The sequence below is a fragment of the Anomalospiza imberbis genome, chromosome 21, assembly GCF_031753505.1.
Source record: "Anomalospiza imberbis isolate Cuckoo-Finch-1a 21T00152 chromosome 21, ASM3175350v1, whole genome shotgun sequence".
Taxonomy (NCBI): Eukaryota; Metazoa; Chordata; class Aves; order Passeriformes; family Viduidae; genus Anomalospiza; species Anomalospiza imberbis.
Genome location: NC_089701.1, coordinates 10,065,934 through 10,084,218, shown reverse-complemented (window position 1 = coordinate 10,084,218; position 18,285 = coordinate 10,065,934). Strand labels below are relative to the sequence as shown.

At 54.9% G+C, this 18,285-nt stretch overlaps 1 protein-coding gene across 2 annotated transcripts in view; it reads right to left on the bottom strand.

The window, feature by feature from the left end:
- Window positions 1-8,973, bottom strand: part of RGS3 (regulator of G protein signaling 3) — a 78,546-nt gene extending 69,573 nt beyond the window's left edge. The window contains exons 1-2 of one of the 2 annotated variants that reach the window (XM_068211587.1): window positions 8,895-8,973; window positions 4,698-4,832 (exon numbers count right to left, since the gene is read on the bottom strand). In XM_068211587.1, coding sequence (XP_068067688.1) covers window positions 4,698-4,832; window positions 8,895-8,958 — 199 coding nt within the window. In that variant the 5' untranslated portion in view covers window positions 8,959-8,973. Of the gene's footprint in view, window positions 1-2,497; window positions 2,613-4,697; window positions 4,833-8,894 lie in introns of those variants that run through there. The other variant, XM_068211588.1, reaches the window with a different exon arrangement.
- Window positions 8,974-18,285: the final 9,312 nt, after the last annotated feature.

Genomic DNA, 18,285 nt, shown 5'->3' with positions numbered 1-18,285 from the left:
TCCACACCAACTCCAGTCTCACGCTGCCCATCCATACTGGGAAAGGGAGCAGGCAACTCCCCTGGCACCTTCTCCCACGGTGGGCAAAGCTTGTTTTCATCCCCCCACCGAGCCCAGAGACCGCAGAGAGCCACGCCCCAGCCCCACAGCCGCTGCCTGCTCCGCTGCTAGCACACAACAGATGTTACAACGTGAAAGGAAACCGTCCCGGTGTAGCCAAGCATGAGGAGGAGTCAGGGGGGATGAAGGGAGAGGGGCAGGAGAGGGGAAGGTTTTGTGCTGGGTAATTTGGGGGAATGCCCCTTTGGGGACTGTCCTGCCCTGAGGATGGCTGGGGCTGCTCCTGGGCAGCTCAGGGGCCAAGGCTTTGCACGGTGGGGTCACCCCGGCCCCTGCCCCGTGTGTGTCACTGCTGTGGGGACAGGGCCCCTGGCACAGGCTGCCCCAGCAGCAAGGAGAGGAGAGCAGGGAGAAGAGGGGCAGCTCTGCCTTTCTGGGGAGAAGCAAATTGGCCATAGCAGGGTTTGGGAGTTGAGGTGCTCTCCTCTCTGTGGGGAACAGAGGACGTTTCCCTCTTAATGCATTTGCTCCTGAGTGTCTCCCAAGCACATGAAGGGACAAATCACAACCCCCAGCACACCCCAGCCCCCGTGTGACCCCTGCTCATGCCTGGGAGGCACTCACTGGCTTGTGTAGGACCAGGATCTGAGAGGGAAGATGCTCTGGGAAGAATGATCCAGCCAAAGCTTGTGGGAGGGATGTGCTGTGCCAAGGTCTGTGCTCAGACAGAGCTAGGGCACTTTGTCAGATGAGCAGAGCAGTGACCTGGTGCCACACCTGGGTGGACAGGAACGCAATCCCTGTCAAGGCAGATTCATGGGCTGCATTCCCACCTCAATCCAAGTGCAGAGAGTCAGAGAAACCTTTTCCCCGGATTTATCTCCTGATACATCCCTAACAAGAACTGAGGGAAACAGCAGAAAGGCTCTGACACAGCTTGTCCAGGTCCTCTCTGTTAAATAAAGGTTAATATAAATGAAAATAAGTGCAGAAGAAGGGCAGAGGGAGAGCCCACATGCAGCTCCTGGGTGAACATCCCATCATAGAGCTGGACTCAGCCAGGCTTGCAGGGATGCAACACAGAGAGCTCCCAGCCCCATCCATCTGGACCCACAGGGCCAGGAGAGGCAACTCATGCCAAGGAACAAAGCTGGCACAAGGAGAACAGGGGAAAATGGGCATGAACAACACAAGATGGTAATCAAACAGGTTCCCACCCATGAGAGAAGTTTGCCAGGCTAAGGGAGGGGACAGGGCAACCTTCTATGGAAGCAGTCCTAGCAGGGAAACCTGTTCCTTACTGATGGTCTCTGACAAATGGAAATTGGAAAATGGAAAATTTTGCATTCTTCTTAAATGATTTTCTGCTTTATTGTAGGAAAAACACAGTGTTGGCCCCGGCTGGGACAGCCAAGAACCATCTATCAAATGCCAGTGGTGATTTCTGCCAGAGGACACAGTGTCAGATCCTGCCTGGGTGGGAGGTTTCCATGGGCACAAGGTGCCCCAAAATCACCATCTACAACCTCTGCCCTGGCACCAGCCCTTTGGGAGACTCTCTCCTAGTCACCCTCAGTGAGAGAGCAGTGCTGGTCCTGTCCTGCCAGGCTCTGCAGCTCAGAACACAACTCCATATCTCACCAGTGGTGCTCAGCCCATGAGGGGAGCTGTGGCTGCAGAGATGATGTTTGGCCTGGACTTCATTACAGAGCCAGGAGGCACCACAGAACCCACATTGTTTGGCCTATATCCTACAAAGACAGAAGGATTTCAGCTTCCAGGCTGTCCTCAGCAGTTTGGCATCCAGAAGGCCAAAAGGGGAAGGAACAGCATTCCTGGGAATGGTCAACATCCCTAGGAAGGAGCTCACTGCATGGTCACCTGCTCTGCTTACAAGAGCAAGAGGAGCTTTGAAAGAAAACAAAACTGCTGCTTTGAAAGCAGCACCCAGAAGGGGCACCCAGCTGCCCTGTGTGTGACACTGCTGCCCAGCCATCACACACTACCAGCGGCCAGGACATCCACAAGACATCCAAATTCCCTCGGGGCTCGCAGCCGAGCCAGGGCCGGGCCAGCTCCACCCGCAGAGCCAGCGCTGCCAGGGGCCACCAAAACCCACTCTGCTCACCTGAGGCAGCCACAGAGAGACCCTCGAGGAGACAAAAGGAAACCAGGGCTCAGCCCTAACGGGGGCACAGCTCCAGCCAGCCCCACCCCAGCTCGTGTCCATCCAGGGGGCAGAACGAGCTGGGCGTGGGACACCTGGAGAGCGCTTCCCACGCCGCGCTCAGGGCGCTCCTGGCTCCAGGCATTATCAGCGAGGCAGAAGCTGCTGCCCGGCCCCGATTCCTTCGAGCAGCAGCTCCCCAGCCTCTTCCCACGGCACCCCGGCCCGGGTGGCATCCCCCGGGCTCCCCGAGCCGGGGTCCGCGCTTACCGAACGTGCTGAGGCAGAAGGACGCTCCCAGGAGGGGACCGGCCCGGCGGGAGCAGAGCGAGACCCTGTGCACATTGCCAGCCTCCATGGCACGGCACCTCTAATTAGGAGCTGCAGTAATTGGAGCCGTGCCTGCCGAGCCCGAGGGAGCGGGGTTTCCATGGGACACGGAACAACCGCCGCAGTTTGAATGCAGCGGCTCCCATCGGCCCCGCGGCTTGAACGGGGACCGCACCTGCCAGGGCGGGGACACGGCCAGGGCGGGGACACGGCCACGGGGGGGACAGGGCCTGGATGGGGACAGTGCCTGGATGGGGACAGTGCCACGGTGGGGACAGGGCCTGGATGGGGACAGGGCCACGGTGGGGACAGGGCCTGGATGGGGACAGTGCCACGGTGGGGACAGGGCCACGGTGGGGACAGTGCCACGGTGGGGACAGGGCCACGGTGGGGACAGTGCCACGGTGGGGAGAGTGCCTGGATGGGGACAGTGCCACGGTGGGGACAGGGCCTGGATGGGGACAGTGCCTGGATGGGGACAGTGCTTGGATGGGGACAGGGCCACGGTGGGGACAGTGCCACGGTGGGGACAGGGCCACGGTGGGGACAGTGCCACGGTGGGGACAGGGCCACGGTGGGGATAGTGCCACGGTGGGGACAGGGCCTGGATGGGGACAGGGCCACGGTGGGGACAGCGCCTGGATGGGGACAGCGCCACGGTGGGGACAGTGCCTGGATGCGGCAGTGCCACGGTGGGGACAGGGCCAGGGTGGGGACAGGGCCTGGATGGGGACAGTGCCATGGTGGGTCAGTGCCTGGATGGGGACAGGGCCACGGTGGGGACAGTGCCACGGTGGGGACAGTGCCACGGTGGGGACAGGGCCAGGGTGGGGACAGGGCCAGGGTGGGGACAGGGCCACGGTGGGGACAGGGCCAGGGTGTGGACAGTGCCACGGTGGGGACAGGGCCAGGGTGGGGACAGTGCCACGGTGGGGACAGGGCCAGGGTGGGGACAGTGCCACGGTGGGTCAGTGCCAAGGTGGGGACAGTGCCACGGTGGGGACAGGGCCACGGTGGGTCAGTGCCTGGATGGGGACAGTGCCTGCCCGCCCCCGCAGACCCCAGAGCCGTGGCCACCCTGCCGATGGTGCCCCAGGAATGAGATGCAGGAGAAAGAGAAAACCCTCCCTGCGGCCAGCAGTGCGGGTTTGCTGGCAATCCTCAAGCTGTCCCGCCGCAGCAGCGCGGGGCAGGAGCAGGTTCAGCACCCTGGGGACATTACTGCAGGCAGAACTGGTCCGGGAGGGTGAGCCGGAACGGGGGGTGGCAGGGCATGGGTGGCCTGTTTGGTTCTCTTGTGACAAGGAAAGAGGCACGCAGCCCCCCCAGACTTATGGGGTCACCCTGCAAGAGTCCAGAGCAGCCCATTCCATCATCCAGGAGTTGGGAGTGCACCCACCAGCTCTGGGTGCTGTACCACAGCTCACTGGGAAGCACCAGGGCTGAGCACCAGCTCCAGAGGGTGTGGATGGAGATGGTTCTTGAGGGAAAACACTCTCCCCAAAGGCTGGGCTGTTCCAGATCTCTCCAAGATGAAAAAGAACGAGATCTCCCCGTGCAGCCCAGGCTGCTGGACACACACCCCCACCCCTGCCCAGGACACAGGAGGGGAAAGGCTGCTCCAGCAGCTCTGCCCAGAACAAGAACCTGCTTCCCACATCTGGCACAGCTGCTTTGCAGGTCCTTGAGGAAGGGATTAATGCAGTTATCAAAACCCAGAAGCACAAGGAGGGGAACACAGAGAGGGAAGGGGTCCTTTGCCAGCAGGCAGGAGCAATCCCAGCCAGGATTCTTCCTCCAGCCAGGAGCCAACTGGCCAGGCACACAGCCAATGCTACAACATCCCACAGTGGCCTGTCCCAGCTGCCCAAGTTGACATTTGCACCCTGGCATTCCAAAACACATCCCCATGGCCTGCTCCACGCTCTCCCTGCAGACACAGGGGCACAGCCAGGGGAGCAGCTCTGGCTCTCCCCAAGAGCAAAGCCCCGAGCTCCAGCAGAGCTCACCAACATCAGAGCTCCTCCAAAATACAACAGGCTGACACTGGAGATGTCACATCCCGTGGTGGCCCCTCCACACAGCCCTGGCCAGGGCTGAGCCCCGCTGGCCCAGAGCCCCTCCCACACCCCTCACTCACCTTTCCCTTTCACTCGGGCACGGCTGATCCTCCTCCTGCTCCCCGAGGCTCCCCGCAGCGGGCACTGTCCAGCCCGGTGTGGCCGCCTGGTCACTGCTGGCAGATGCTCCAGCACCGTGGGACTCTGCCCTGGCCCTGCCAGGGAAAAGAGGAGATGAGAGCAGGACAAGGCAGGAGAGGGAGCAGGGACAGCGGGGAGGTCACAGGCTCTGCTGCACCCTCAGTTTTATCTGCCACAGGGGTTTGTGTCCATCGTCCCCCAGCCTTCCCTGTGAGCACAGAGGAGAAGAACGATGGCAATTCACTCGATGCAGTGTCACAGAGGAGACAGAGCCACATTCAGAGGGAGTCACTCCTGGTAGGAACCCCAGCTGCAGCCTTGGCCGTGGCCTTTCCCATCCCACACACCAAGTACATCCCAGAGGCTCTGCTCAGCACAGTTTTGTTTTATTTAAAACAGATGACCAGTCCTGTCAGGGCTTTATTAATCTGTAAGCAGCTGTCCAGGACACTGGAGATGCTGCCCTGAACTGGGTGTTCAGGACAGGCTTAGAATCACAGAATGGTCTGGGTTGGAAGAGACCTTAAAGACCAAGCAGTTCCATGCCTGCTTCAATTATCCCAGGTTGTTCCGAGCCCCATCCAGCCTGGCCTGGGACAGTTCCAGGGATCCAGGGGCAGCCACAGCTGCTCTGGACACCCTGTGCCAGGGCCTGCCCACCCTCCCAGGGAACAATTCCTAATTCCCAATATCCCATCCATCCCCGCCCTCTGGCAGTGGAAGCCATTCCCTGTGTCCTGTCCCTCCATCCCTTGTCCCCAGTCCCTCTCCAGCTCTCCTGGAGCCCCTTCAGGCCCTGGAAGGGCTCTGAGCTCTCCCTGGAGCTTCTCCTCTCCAGGTGAGCACCCCCAGCTCTGCCAGCCTGGCTCCAGAGCAGAGGGCTCCAGCCCTTGGAGAATCTCTGTGGCCTCCTCTGGACTCATCCAGCAGCTCCTTGTCCTTGTGTGGATGGCCCCAGAGCTGGACACTCTTGCAAGACTCCGGCTCAGGCCCAGCTCCAGCCCACCCCTGCTGATGTGCTGGGGCTCAGAGGAGGCTCCACAAAACGGGGAATTGGATGCTTTCCTCATGTCCAGCACCCTGACAAAGCCACAGCAGCCCCAGCCTGGCCCTCCTCACTCACAGCCATCCAAACCTGCTGCAGGGTCTGATGCTGAGACAGACAAAAGTGCACAGACCCAGAACTGGGAACCTTGGTGGAGATATCTCCCAGCCCAGCACAGAGCAGAGGAGCCAGCACAGCCCAGTAACTATGCAGGATCAGAATCATCTGCCCAGGCTTCTTCCACAGAGATGAGCAGGGTAGGACTGGTGAGGCAGAGGTGTTTTACACTTCCCTGAACACAGAGCCAGCTGTGGAGCCCCAGATTAACTCCCTCAAAGGGCAGTGGGGCAGAGCAGTGTCCCTCAGCCCTGCTGGAGCCACACTCACAGCAGCTGTAAAGGCAAAAGAGCCTCACCTGGGGTTTTGGTGCCAGGATGTGTCCCTCAGCCCTGTGCCAGTGTGTACCAGGATGGACAGATGGACAGCACCTACCACACACTGGCCAGTGCCTCCAGGTACCCCAAAATATCTCCAGCTCCACCTTCACAGCCCCTAGACAGAGGCAGCAGCTGGGAAAGGCTGCTTGCTCACTAGAAAAGCCGCATTTTCCCCCAAGGTCTGGCAGGGGCACTGGTTTGATTCAGCTGAACTTCCACCAGCAAAACTGCCTGAAATTGAAGGAAAAGCAACAGGAGGGACACAGAGCAAACAAGGGAGGGAAGGAGGAAGGAATGCTCTGCACAGCCCAATCCATCACTGCCACAGACACCTATTGTACCACTGCCATAAATCCAAGCCCCTTTGGACACTGTGGAGACAAAAAGCACCCCAGCAGCCTCTGGACAAAGAGCACAGCTCTGCTGGGGCTGCCTGTGCCTGCGGTGTCAGCCTGACCTTGGCACCCTGCAGGGGCCTTGGGAGGCTCCCAGCCCAGAGCCAGCCAGCACTGCCCAGGGCCTGGTGCCTTGGGGGGTGTTCAGAGCTGGGGAAGGTCTGGCAGGGTTTCTGCTGCCAGCTCCCAGGCCAAGCTCCTGCTTTCCTGGTGGAAATGGGCCAGGTGCCTCCTTTTCCCTCCTTCCCACAGCACAGCAGTGAGGCACCAGCCAGGATGGGAGCAGGGCAATGTGCATTTCAGGGACCAGTGGGGTGGAAAAGGCCCAGAGCTGAGTCCACTTGGGCTGTGAGAGTCCCTTTCCAGCTCTGGGAAGCACGCAGATCCATGCCCATGGATGCTGTGTTGCTGGAGCTCCCTGCACACACAGCCCAAGGGCAGAGGTACCAGGCACATCTGCGGGCACAGCTGGGCTGCTCAGCACTCCTGCAGCTCCCCATCCCCTCCTGTGTCTCCAGCCACGGGGATCCAGGGCTCAGGGTGGGGTGAGGAACAAAGATGTGATTTATTCTGTAATTGCTGCATGTTTGTCCAGCACAGCAGTGGCCTTTGCTGCCCTCATCACAGGGGGATGCACAGCAGGGCAGGACGTGGCAGCAAGCAGAAGCACCTGTGAGACAGCACCAGGAGCTCCTCAGCAGCCCCAGCATATCTGCCTTTTCTCACAGCACGGCTGCCTTGGAGCCTAGGGGAAGCTGGATCCCCTTTCCCAGCCGGCAGTGTCAGAGGTGTGGGAGGCGAGCAGAAGGTGCAGCCTGGGGACACTGATCCCTGCAAGTCTGGGCCACCACCTAAATTCTCCTGTCTGCCTGGTGGCCCCAAAACTCCCAGAGTTGCCCTGCAGCCTCTGGGATCTTCAGGATCCAGTAGCCCACAGGGAAGCCACATATGCTGGCTCCTGCCTCCCCACCAAGGACTTGAAGCAGCAAGCCCAGGGCGAGGTCTGGTGGAATGTGGTGGACACAGGAGGGGAAAGGCTGCTCCAGCAGCTCTGCCCAGAACAAGAACCTGCTTCCCACATCTGGCACAGCTGCTTTGCAGGTCCTTGAGGAAGGGATTAATGCAGTTATCAAAACCCAGAAGCACAAGGAGGGGAACACAGAGAGGGAGGGGGTCCTTCGCCAGCAGGCAGGAGCAATCCCAGCCAGGATTCTTCCTCCAGCCAGGAGCCAACTGGCCAGGCACACAGCCAATGCTACAACATCCCACAGTGGCCTGTCCCAGCTGCCCAAGTTGACATTTGCACCCTGGCATTCCAAAACACATCCCCATGGCCTGCTCCACGCTCTCCCTGCAGACACAGGGGCACAGCCAGGGGAGCAGCTCTGGCTCTCCCCAAGAGCAAAGCCCCGAGCTCCAGCAGAGCTCACCAACATCAGAGCTCCTCCAAAATACAACAGGCTGACACTGGAGATGTCACATCCTCTACCACATCTTGCTGAAAGGCAAGAGAGCCCAGGATAAAGAGCTGGGGTGGGGATGAACCCTTTAATCCCACCCTCATTTTCATCCCATCCTCAATGTGAGCGCTGGGAGAGGAACTGAAGTGTATTTATGTTACAGAATATTCCAAGAGCTCTCCTGTCTTGCCCACGGGGAGGGTGTGGGGACCCCTCATCATCCCATTCCTAGGGTGTGCAGAGAAACCTCGCAAAGGCTCAAACTCCTTCTCTCATGGATGTGTTTATAATGCAGAGGGAGAGGCCCTGGACTGCCTGGGGTCACAGTCAGTGCTGCTGTCACCTTCTGGACAGGAGGGCTGAAGAACAACCCTGCCACATGCCCCAGAAGCTCTGCTGATGCCAGAGCCCCACAGACACAGGCAAATGATGCCAAAGCTCTGTCCTGGACAGGCAGGAACCAGCACACAGGTGGTGTGGCCATGCTCAGGGATCCAGGGTCATTTCTAAGGCCCTTCTGAATGTGCCTCCTTTCAGAATAATCATAAACTCTTCATTTGTTCAGCTGAATCCATTTGCTGACATTCCCAGTTATCTCCATCTGCCACTCATCAAAATTAAAGCTTTTTCCCAGCAAATTTATTTGCCCATGGGAAAAACCAAACCAATCTGGGATTGCCTTTTTCACTGCACAGCTCAGCCCACAGACAACACCAAGCAGCCTCCTGAGCGAGCAGAAAACAATTTCCTCCACAACCCCAGGCATCCTGAACCTCTGGAATGGGAGCAGGGTTTATACCTGCCCAGCCTTGCCGTGTCCTGGTCCCCGTCACAGCACAGCACCCTGGCAGCCCCAGCACCATGATTTGTGTGGCTCCTCTCAGCAGCACCCGCAGCTCTCCCAGCACACAGAGGTGTTTACACTCCCCCTGTCTCCCAGGAGCTCCCCAGGCTCACACAAAGCCTCCTCTCTTTCTCTCATTGCAAAAGGCTTTCAAGAGGCAAACAGGACAGTAATGAATGCTCTGTCTCTCCAGCTAAAGCAGGCAGTCTCACAGTTTTGGGTGAAAGAGTCCCAGGGGACAGGGCTTTCAAAATAACAATAAATAAATTATAGTAAAGAGTCTCTTTAGGGCTCCCAGGCCACAGAACTCTCCCCACCCATCTCCCAGAGGGTTTGAGGCTCGCTGGCTGCAGAAATCACTCCTAACACACAAACCCAGGAGATTCAGATCCACTCTATCCTGCAGCACAGAGAGCCCTGAGACCAAACATGATCCCACATGGAACTGGGCATCTCCAGCCCCCCACAACAGGTATGAGGGAGGTGCAGACCCTCATCTCCTCCAGCCACCAGGATCTGGCTCCCGTGACCAGCCACCCACAGAGCCATCATCCATCCACCCATCCACCCCTCCTCCCTGCAGGGGAATGAGCAGTGCTGCAGAGGCAGTGGGGAAATCACCCGAGCACTCACGCGTGAGCCCCGGCTCTCCCCGCTGCTCCATGGCTCCCACGCAGGGTCAGATCCTCTCCAGCAATGGCCAAGTTGAGATTTAGCTGCCACGAGCTTTTGGTCGTGGCACCACTGCAAAGGGGAGGGGGGAAACCCAAATCCAAACCAGTATAGGAATGTCCCAAGGGAGCAGAGTTCCAGTCTGGGAAGGTAGAAATTAAATTGTAAGCTGGGAAGAGATGGTGGCCCTGCAACAGCCCCGTTCTTTCCTGGCTCCCAACAGCAAGGACTCAACTCCTCCTAACTTCCCTCCTCACATTCCAACCCTGGGACTGACCTTAACCTGCAGTTTTGTTGCAGTCTCCAGCAAACTGCCCATTCAGCTGGTTGGCCTGGGAGTTAATGACTTTCTTTTAAAATTTAACACCGTTCTCCATCACAAATTTCAGTCTGCCAGCACTAGGGTCTGCCTTTGGTTGGATATTCAAATCCAAACACGTGCTTAGACAGTTATTCCAGGCAAAAGGGTAACATATGCACACAGAAAACCCACAAAGCTGCCTTTGGAACTAAAGAAACTAAATCAGGCTGGGAAAAATTATCTGGCTTCCCAGATGGTAAGAGGATTGCAAGAAGGAGGGTTTGGGCTATTTCGGGGCAATCCTGAGGGCAGATTTCTGGGATTAGCACAGCCTGGCATATAGGGCAGACACACAAACCACAGCACTTTCCAGCAGTGGGAACACTGCAGCCCCTCTTCCCCGGGGCCCAGCTGAGGTGCTGCTGTCCCTGACACCACCTCTGCAGCAGGCACAGCTGAGCCTCTCCCTGGAAAACTCCAATTAGGAACCCAACAGAGGCAGACTGGCACTTTAGCAAATCCTTTTCCAATCTGAGGCCCAAGAAAGATTTCTCCTCCTTCCAGGGTATTTTAGGTACACCACCCCTTCTCTGCTCACATCCAAGGATCCTGTTGGAGCCCAAATCTGAGCCAGAGCACCATCAACATCCACAGCGTGGTCTTTGCTGCTGCCTTCGCCACCCTGCAGCTCCCTTGTCTTCCCTTTTTGAGGCAGATGCACTCAGGACTCCACATTCCTGGAAAATTGCCAGCTGGGAGAGGACAGTACACTGGGTGTCAAACCAGCACTGATCCAACCTCATGGGCTGCTCCTGCTCACTGCACAAAACCATCCATCCCCTTCCACAGTGTCCCCACAGCCAGCACATGATCCCAGCACAGCTCTCAGCTCAGCACTGCTGCTTTGCCAAAATATCGGAGTCTTGGCAACATCCAGAGTCTAACAAGAGCTGTGTCTCTGCCTCTCCATAGGACTTCATGTGTTTGGCCTTTTGCACCCATCGTTTTGGGTAACAAATTCTTTGTCTGATCTCTTTTCTAAACCTCCCTCTCTGCCCCTTCCCCATGAAATGCAGTGTCTGAACATGCAAGGGAGCAGCCCACAGCCATTCCTGGGCTCTGAGGCGTGGCTGTAAGAGCTCAGGATGCCGTGGCTGGACACACAGAGTATTTCTAGGGCAGGCAGAGGCTCTGTGACAAACCCCACGTGAGCAGGAGCTGGCACAGCCCCTCGGTGGCTCACCAGGGATGCAGAGCACAGAACAGTCTCCGTGCACAACCACTTGTTCCTGTGCCCACCCTTCGGCAGGGCCAAGCTTGCTGTAAACAGTTCATCTTGTCCCTTTGTCATTGCTAAACTGGCTGAAACTAAGGCAGCTGTGCCCACAGCATGGCTTGTATAAGAGCTGTTCCATAAACCAGCTCCTCTCCAGGAGGAGAGCAGCAGGGAAAAGGTGGGAGAGCGAGAAGCTCTTGTTTTATTTCAGTTCAGATTTTCACCCGTCTTGAACACTCTAAACCTGCAGAAACTGCCTGGCTTCTTCTCCTGCTGCCCTGGGGCTGGTTAGGGAGACATCCAGAGTTAATTCAGGAGAGGGATCCCTTTGAGGTACAGGGATGCTTCCTGATCCCTCCAGAAACATCCTGTACAGAACATCTCCTTTAGGGCTGGCAGAGCCTCCACTGTCACCCTTCACAGTGAGGAACAGCAATCAGAGAGAACAGCAGCCATCAGAGCACCAAGGGTTATCTATAGTGTGGAGTGGATTCCCCATCCCTGGAAGTGTCCCAGGCCAGGCTGAACGGGGCTTGGAGCAACCTGGGACAGGGGGAGGTGTCCCTGCCCATGGCAGGGGTGGGGCTGGATGGGCTTTAAGGTCCCTTCCACCCCAAACCAGTCTGGGGTTCCATGATTCTCTCCTCAGGAAAGGCACACAGCACAGCCCGATTGCCTCTGAGCAGGCTGAGAGGATGCTGACCCCAAAGCACTAATGGGGCATCATAAACTTTTTTGTCCTTTTTTTTTTTTTTGTCCTTTTCCCCTTTTGCCATGCCTGGCCTGCAGGATAACAGTAGGTTGGGCACACACCTGACTTAGAAACAATACCCAAACACCTGACAATTTTCCCAGCTCAAGGCTTTGTCCTTGTTTTTGCATTTCCTTAGGGCAGTGGGACTTTCTCAGGCCAGGTGTTTAACACACACCTGTCTCACAGCCTTAACCTGATTAAAAGCCCAGTGAATTACAGCAGCACATCAGCTCACAGCACCATTCTTCTGCACTCTGAACCCTCAATGACACAGAAGAGCAGCACCATGAGACATTCCAGGTCTCTTAGAGGATGTCTGATCTGAGCATCCAGTCCTGCTGCAGCATTTTGACAAATGCTGAGTATTAATCCACTGTTGATTTATTTTAATGCAATAAAAACAATGTAATAACCAAGCTGGGTCTTCAGTGACCCTTCTCATAAAAGAGATCAGTTTCAATATAGCAAAAGGTCTCTTGGGAATTATGCTTTTGGCCTTAGAATGGTCAAATGGATCAAAGTAATGAAGTTAAAACAGCTTAGGAAGTTATTGCCTGTCACCTGAGCTGAACTGCAGGGCTCAGTCTGGAGCTGCAGGAAATAGCTGAGCTCTCGTCTCAGGTACCTCACATGGGCTCTGCTCCCCAGCTCTGACACTGCTCTGCCTCCTCATGAGCCAGGTTAGCTCCCTAATTTCACAGAAAATCAAATATTTCTGGCATTTGGTACCCAAACAGATTTGACCGGGGCATGTGATGGGGGAGACAGATCAAATGCCAGAAATCTTAGACTGGTTTGGGCTGGGAGAGACCTTAAAGCTCATCCCATTCCACCCCTTGCCATGGGCAGGGACACCTTCCACTGTCCCAGGCTGCTCCCAGCCCTGTCCAGCCTTGGCCTTGGGCACTGCCAGGGATCCAGGGGCAGCCACAGCTGCTCTGGGCACCTTGTGCCAGGGCCTGCCCCTCACAGGGAACAATTCCTCCCCAGTATCTAACTAAATGTATCCTCCTTCAGTTTAAAGCCATTGTCCTCTGTCCTGGGGCACAACAGAAAGGGGCAAGTTGGCCTTTTTCTTGACAGAGATGTCCTTTGTCATCTGGTGAGGCCCCATTCCCAGGCTGGGCAAAGTAAACCAAGGTTCTCTGGCCTTTTTATGTTAAATTAAGCTGGTCTTAGAGTGAAGCTGCTGCTCCAAGGGCAGCTGCCTCCTTTCTCCCCCCAGAACTCTGATCTGACTCCCCCCTTTAGCCCAAGCATGGGAACAGGCACACAGAGTCTCTCCAGCTAGAAGGGACCCAGAAGGATCACCAAGCCCCACTCCCTTGCTGGACTAGAATTAATTCCTGTGACTAATCACTTACTCCAGATGTTTTTGGAGCTCTGGCAGCCTTGGTGCCATGACCACTTCCCCAGGGATTTTGTGCCAGTGACCACCACCCTCTCAGTGAGGAATTTTTACAATATTTAAGGAGAAAGTATATTCAAGAATATTTAAGAAAATAAAAGCAGAGCCATTGGGTCAGACAAAGCTCCTGTTTCATGTCAGAAGGTGATGCCCAGGGGAGAACACAACAGAGCAGGCATGAGACATTTTCCAAAATAGCTGCCCAGCCCCAAACATTTTCAATTCAAGGACTTTCCACTCCTGTAGGGTCAACTTTAATGTACATTTGGTAGACATAGGAGGAGTTGGATCTCATTTGTGTAGTGGCACACCATTAGCCCAGCCTCACTGGGGCACCTTTAAGCCACCTCTGTGGATTAATTGGTGTTCTGGATCAATTAGCAGAGCACAGCCTGATTATTGCCCATATTGTTTAAGCATGATCCCATTACCCATAATCAGGAAGGCATTCCCTTCCCTGGCAGGTGAGAGCACTCGCTCTCCCCATGTTATTCCAGAGCACCAGGGTCATCTGTCCAGGTGAGAGGATGTCTGACCCTGCTGCAGAGCTCAGCTCTGGCGGGAGCACGGCAGAAACAGGAGCAAGATTCATGGTGCCACAAACCCGAATGAACACCAGGAGAGGTGACACAGAGGTTACCCTACAGCTTTCCTTCCCAAAGCACTTTCCAAAGGGAATAACAAAGTTACAGTTAATGCAATAGTCCGTCCATGTGGCTGAAAATAGCTCCTGACCTGGTACACAGGATTTGTCCAAGTCTCTGTCTTAGGTCACATAGGAAAGTCCACTCAATCAGCAGAATTTTAGACTGGCACTTTTTTGACAGTTAAAACTGCTGAATTCGTTTATGGCTAAAAAAAGAATGCCAGGAAGATATTTTGAAAGTGCTGCACTCGGAGGCCTTCATCAGAGGTGAGCTAAACTTAGAGGGCCTGAGGTAGGAAGAGAAGTCTGTGACAACTCTGAGGGACAGCTCCATCCTCTGGGGACCAGGCTCCTGCCTGCAGTGCCTGGCCTGTCCTTAGAGGAGGGAAAAATGGAATCATTCCAAGCACCAGCTCTCAGTTAGAGGCCTGATGCATTTAAAAATTTAGAGATTATAATGACCAAGTTCCATATTATAATGACCAAAGCTTATTTCCTTTTAAAAAGGATACTATTGAGTGTTTCACATTCATTATTCTTCCACGGCCAAAAGAAAAAAACAAATTTAAAAACAGAGCAGTCGTGGACAGTCTCTCAAGGAAATTTAAATTGGTACATGCAAACCATCCAACACCAGTCTGGGATGTGTCCCTGTGTCCCTGCCTTCATCCAACACCAGTCTGGGATGTGTCCCTGTGTCCTTGCCTTCATCCAACACCAGTCTGGGATGTGTCCCTGTGTCCTTGCCTTCATCCAACACCAGTCTGGGATGTGTCCCTGTGTCCTTGCCTTCATCCAACACCAGTCTGGGATGTGTCCCTGTGTCCTTGCCTTCATCCAACACCAGTCTGGGATGTGTCCCTATGTCCCTGCCTTCATCCAACACCAGTTTGGGGTGTGTCCCTATGTCCCTGCCTTCATCCAACACCAGTTTGGGATGTGTCCCTGTCTTCATCCAACACCAGTTTGGGATGTGTCCCTGTCTTCATCCAACACCAGTTTCAGATGTGTCCCTGTGTCTCTGCCTTCATCCAACACCAGTTTGGGATGAGTCCCTGTGTCCTTGCCTTCTGCCTTGTGACCACTGGGTCTCCTGCTGTTTGTTTTGACTCTCCTGAGCCCTGTCCCCCTGAGTCACCCAGAGCCGAGTGGATCCCTGCCAGCAGCAGCGCGGGTGGATCTGCTCAGCACTAACGAGGGGGGAGAGGTGTGAAGTGACTCACGGGGATAGGAACGCACTGAACGCTTCTCAGGCTCAAGACCTCACAGTTAATCCTGCAACCCCAAAACATTCTGAGCAGAGCCAGGGAGTGCCCAGAGGGAAGGGTTTGCCGTTCAGAACTCTCCTGTGCACCACGTCCTGGCACACCTCATCCCTGATTCTACGGGAGGAAGAGTTACCTGTTACTGCAACAACAGCCTCTTATTTACAGGACTTGGATGGCACCCATCCAAGCAGGGCTTCAAGAGTGCTGGAAACAATACAGGCGTTCCACAATGACTGTTCTACATCTGAATAATCTGTATTTTTGTATTAATATTTTTTTCTTTGGCCATGGTGATGGTGAAGTGTCATTTTCACAGAAGTCAAGTGAGATTCAAGCCCCTCTGTACTAACAGTGGGTTCTGAGGAGTACAAATACTGCTGGGTAAGCTCTGTGCCTGCAGCTAAACCTTAAACGTCACATCTTTGTGCAATTTTGTGAAAAACAAGCAGGCTAAAGGAGTGCTCACCCTCAGTGCAGGCTTAAAACTCACAGTGTTCATCTCCTGACTATCAGTGCAGAGTCATCGAACAGAATCACAGAATGTGGAAGGGACCTTAAAGATCCTCTCATTCCACCCCTGCGCTGGGCAGGGACACCTCCCACTGTCCCAGGCTGCTCCAAGTCCCAGTGTCCAACCTGGCCGTGGGCACTTCCAGGGATCCAGGGACAGCCACAGCTGCTCTGGGCACCCTGTGCCAGGGCCTGCCCACCCTCCCTGCTAACTTAAAACATTTAAATCCAAATCTGTTATAGCCTTTCCCTGAGGTACAGAAGGACCATACTGTCCCATGGTTTTGCTTTCCCTCTCAGACTGAGCTGAGCTGCTGCTCCTCTGTCACTGTATTTATACCTGTGCTACATGGAACAACACTTTTGTTGCAGTGTAAAATGTGACTCCCAGCAGTAAACTGGAGCATTGCATGCTCAGCATCTTCTGTGTTTTACACACGAGAGTGAAACAAGACTAGAAAGCTGATTTAAAAAAAAGGCTCTGGACCTACAGGGTATAAGGCCAGGATGGCTGTCCCTGGATCCCTGGAATTGTCCAAAGCCAGGCTGGACGGGGCTCGGAGCAACCTGGGATAGTGGAAGGTGTCCCTGTCCGTGGAATGGGCTTTAATGTCCCTTCCTGGGACTCGGTGTACCAACCTCCAGACATTGTAATTAAAAACAAATATAGACTCACACCAGGGACCAGGGAGGAAAGCCTGTTGTGTCCAGAAGACACACAGAGCTGGATGATCCCAGCCCAGGCTTTACTGGTGAATGAGGCTGCTTTGGACCATATCCCTGGATTTGGGCAGCCTCATTCCTGGCTCTGCTCCATCCCACCCCTTCTCCAGGCAGTCCCACACCACCACCTCACTTGGTTCTCAGTTCATGGACAAAAACACCTCATGCTCTAAAACACAGAAACCAAAACGAGCAGCAGTGGCTCCCAAGGGCTCCAAAAGCTCTGAGCCACCCCCCTGTCCAGGATCCAAGTCTGTCATGGTCACTGTCACAGCAGCTCAATCTGTCATGATCACTGTCACAGCAGCTCAGTCTGCCACGTTTGAATGCCCCCAGCCCAGTGCCAGCACTGCCACACCTGCCCAGGGACACCCAGCAGCTGGGGTTAACCACAGAGCACGTGGAAAGGGGCTAAAACCAAAACTTACACATGATTTGTACAGCAGGGATGGAGTTTATTAATCCAGTCCCTGAACTGGAACAGGGGCTCACACAGGCCTGGCCCAGGTGTACTCGGTGTGTGCTTCTCCCAGCACAGCACTGCGTCCACCACAGGTACCTTCACCTGTGCTCACAAGTTCCTGTCAACTCTCCCCACAACAGAAACACTGCCCTCGATAACAGGAAATTCCCACTTTCCATGGAAAAGAGCTGCACTGTCAATCACTGCTCACAATTTCAAATATCACCCCAACACAGCACCTAATTAATCTGCTTTCTTGCACTCTGAGCTTACTTAATTACCTGGTCAGGTTACCAACAGGGATAAAGTCTCATGGAATTAGAGGGTTTAGGCCAGGCATGGGGTCAGTGGGGCAGGGATGGAGGAGCTCACAGCCCTGTGCCCTCACACAGCAACAGGGACGAGGCCAGAAACCAGTGTGGGGGAAAACAGCTGTTATTTCCTGTTGGAAATGATGTAACTTTCCTAGCTAATTGTTTTAATTAATTGCAACCAGTGCCCACATTCAGCTAGCACTAGTTAAGTTTCTTCACAGGCTCTTACAATTACTTTGATCACTAAATAACCAAACCTCAGATTTGCTAAAAGTAACCCTGCCAAGCTTCAATAAACAAAGCCAAAGGGACTTGGAGATTGGACATCTGGGATCTTAAATTTATGACCCTTCAAAGGGTGTTGGAGTAAGCAGAAAATGCAGAGGAGATTAAGGCATGGAAAGTTGGAGATTCCCTGACTGGGAAAAAGATTATAAAAGTAATAAAGTATGTGGACCAGATTAGCGTGAAGAGTGAGAAATTAACAACCAAGAGCAGATAGAACACTTAAGTAATGAAGAGAATTATGTAACCTAGAGCAAATGAACATTAATTTTTTGGCTAAAAATGTACAAATAAGTGAAAAAGTTTTGTATCTGCGTCGGTGCAGAGGCTGGAGCTTTGTCAGCCACACACCCTCTTGGCTAAGGATACAGTAATGCCCTACTCACTACCAGTGTCACACAGCCTTAGAGGGAGCCTTATTGATCCCAAGGACTTTGGGGGATCTTGCGAACATTCCCACAGGCACCAGCTCTGCCCCAGGGCTGCCCCAGCTCCCCCTCCCCAGGCTGCCCCTGTGCCTGGCCCTGCTCCCAGCCCGGACAGCCCCTCAGCCCCCAGCAACCCCCGGTGACGGTGGTGTGACCACCTGAACCTACAGCTGAACCTGTCCCTGCCCCACCACCTGCACCTGTCCCACCACCTACAGCTGAACCTGTCCCTGCACCATCACCTGCACCTGTCCCACCACCTACAGCTGAACCTGTCCCTGCACCACCACCTGCACCT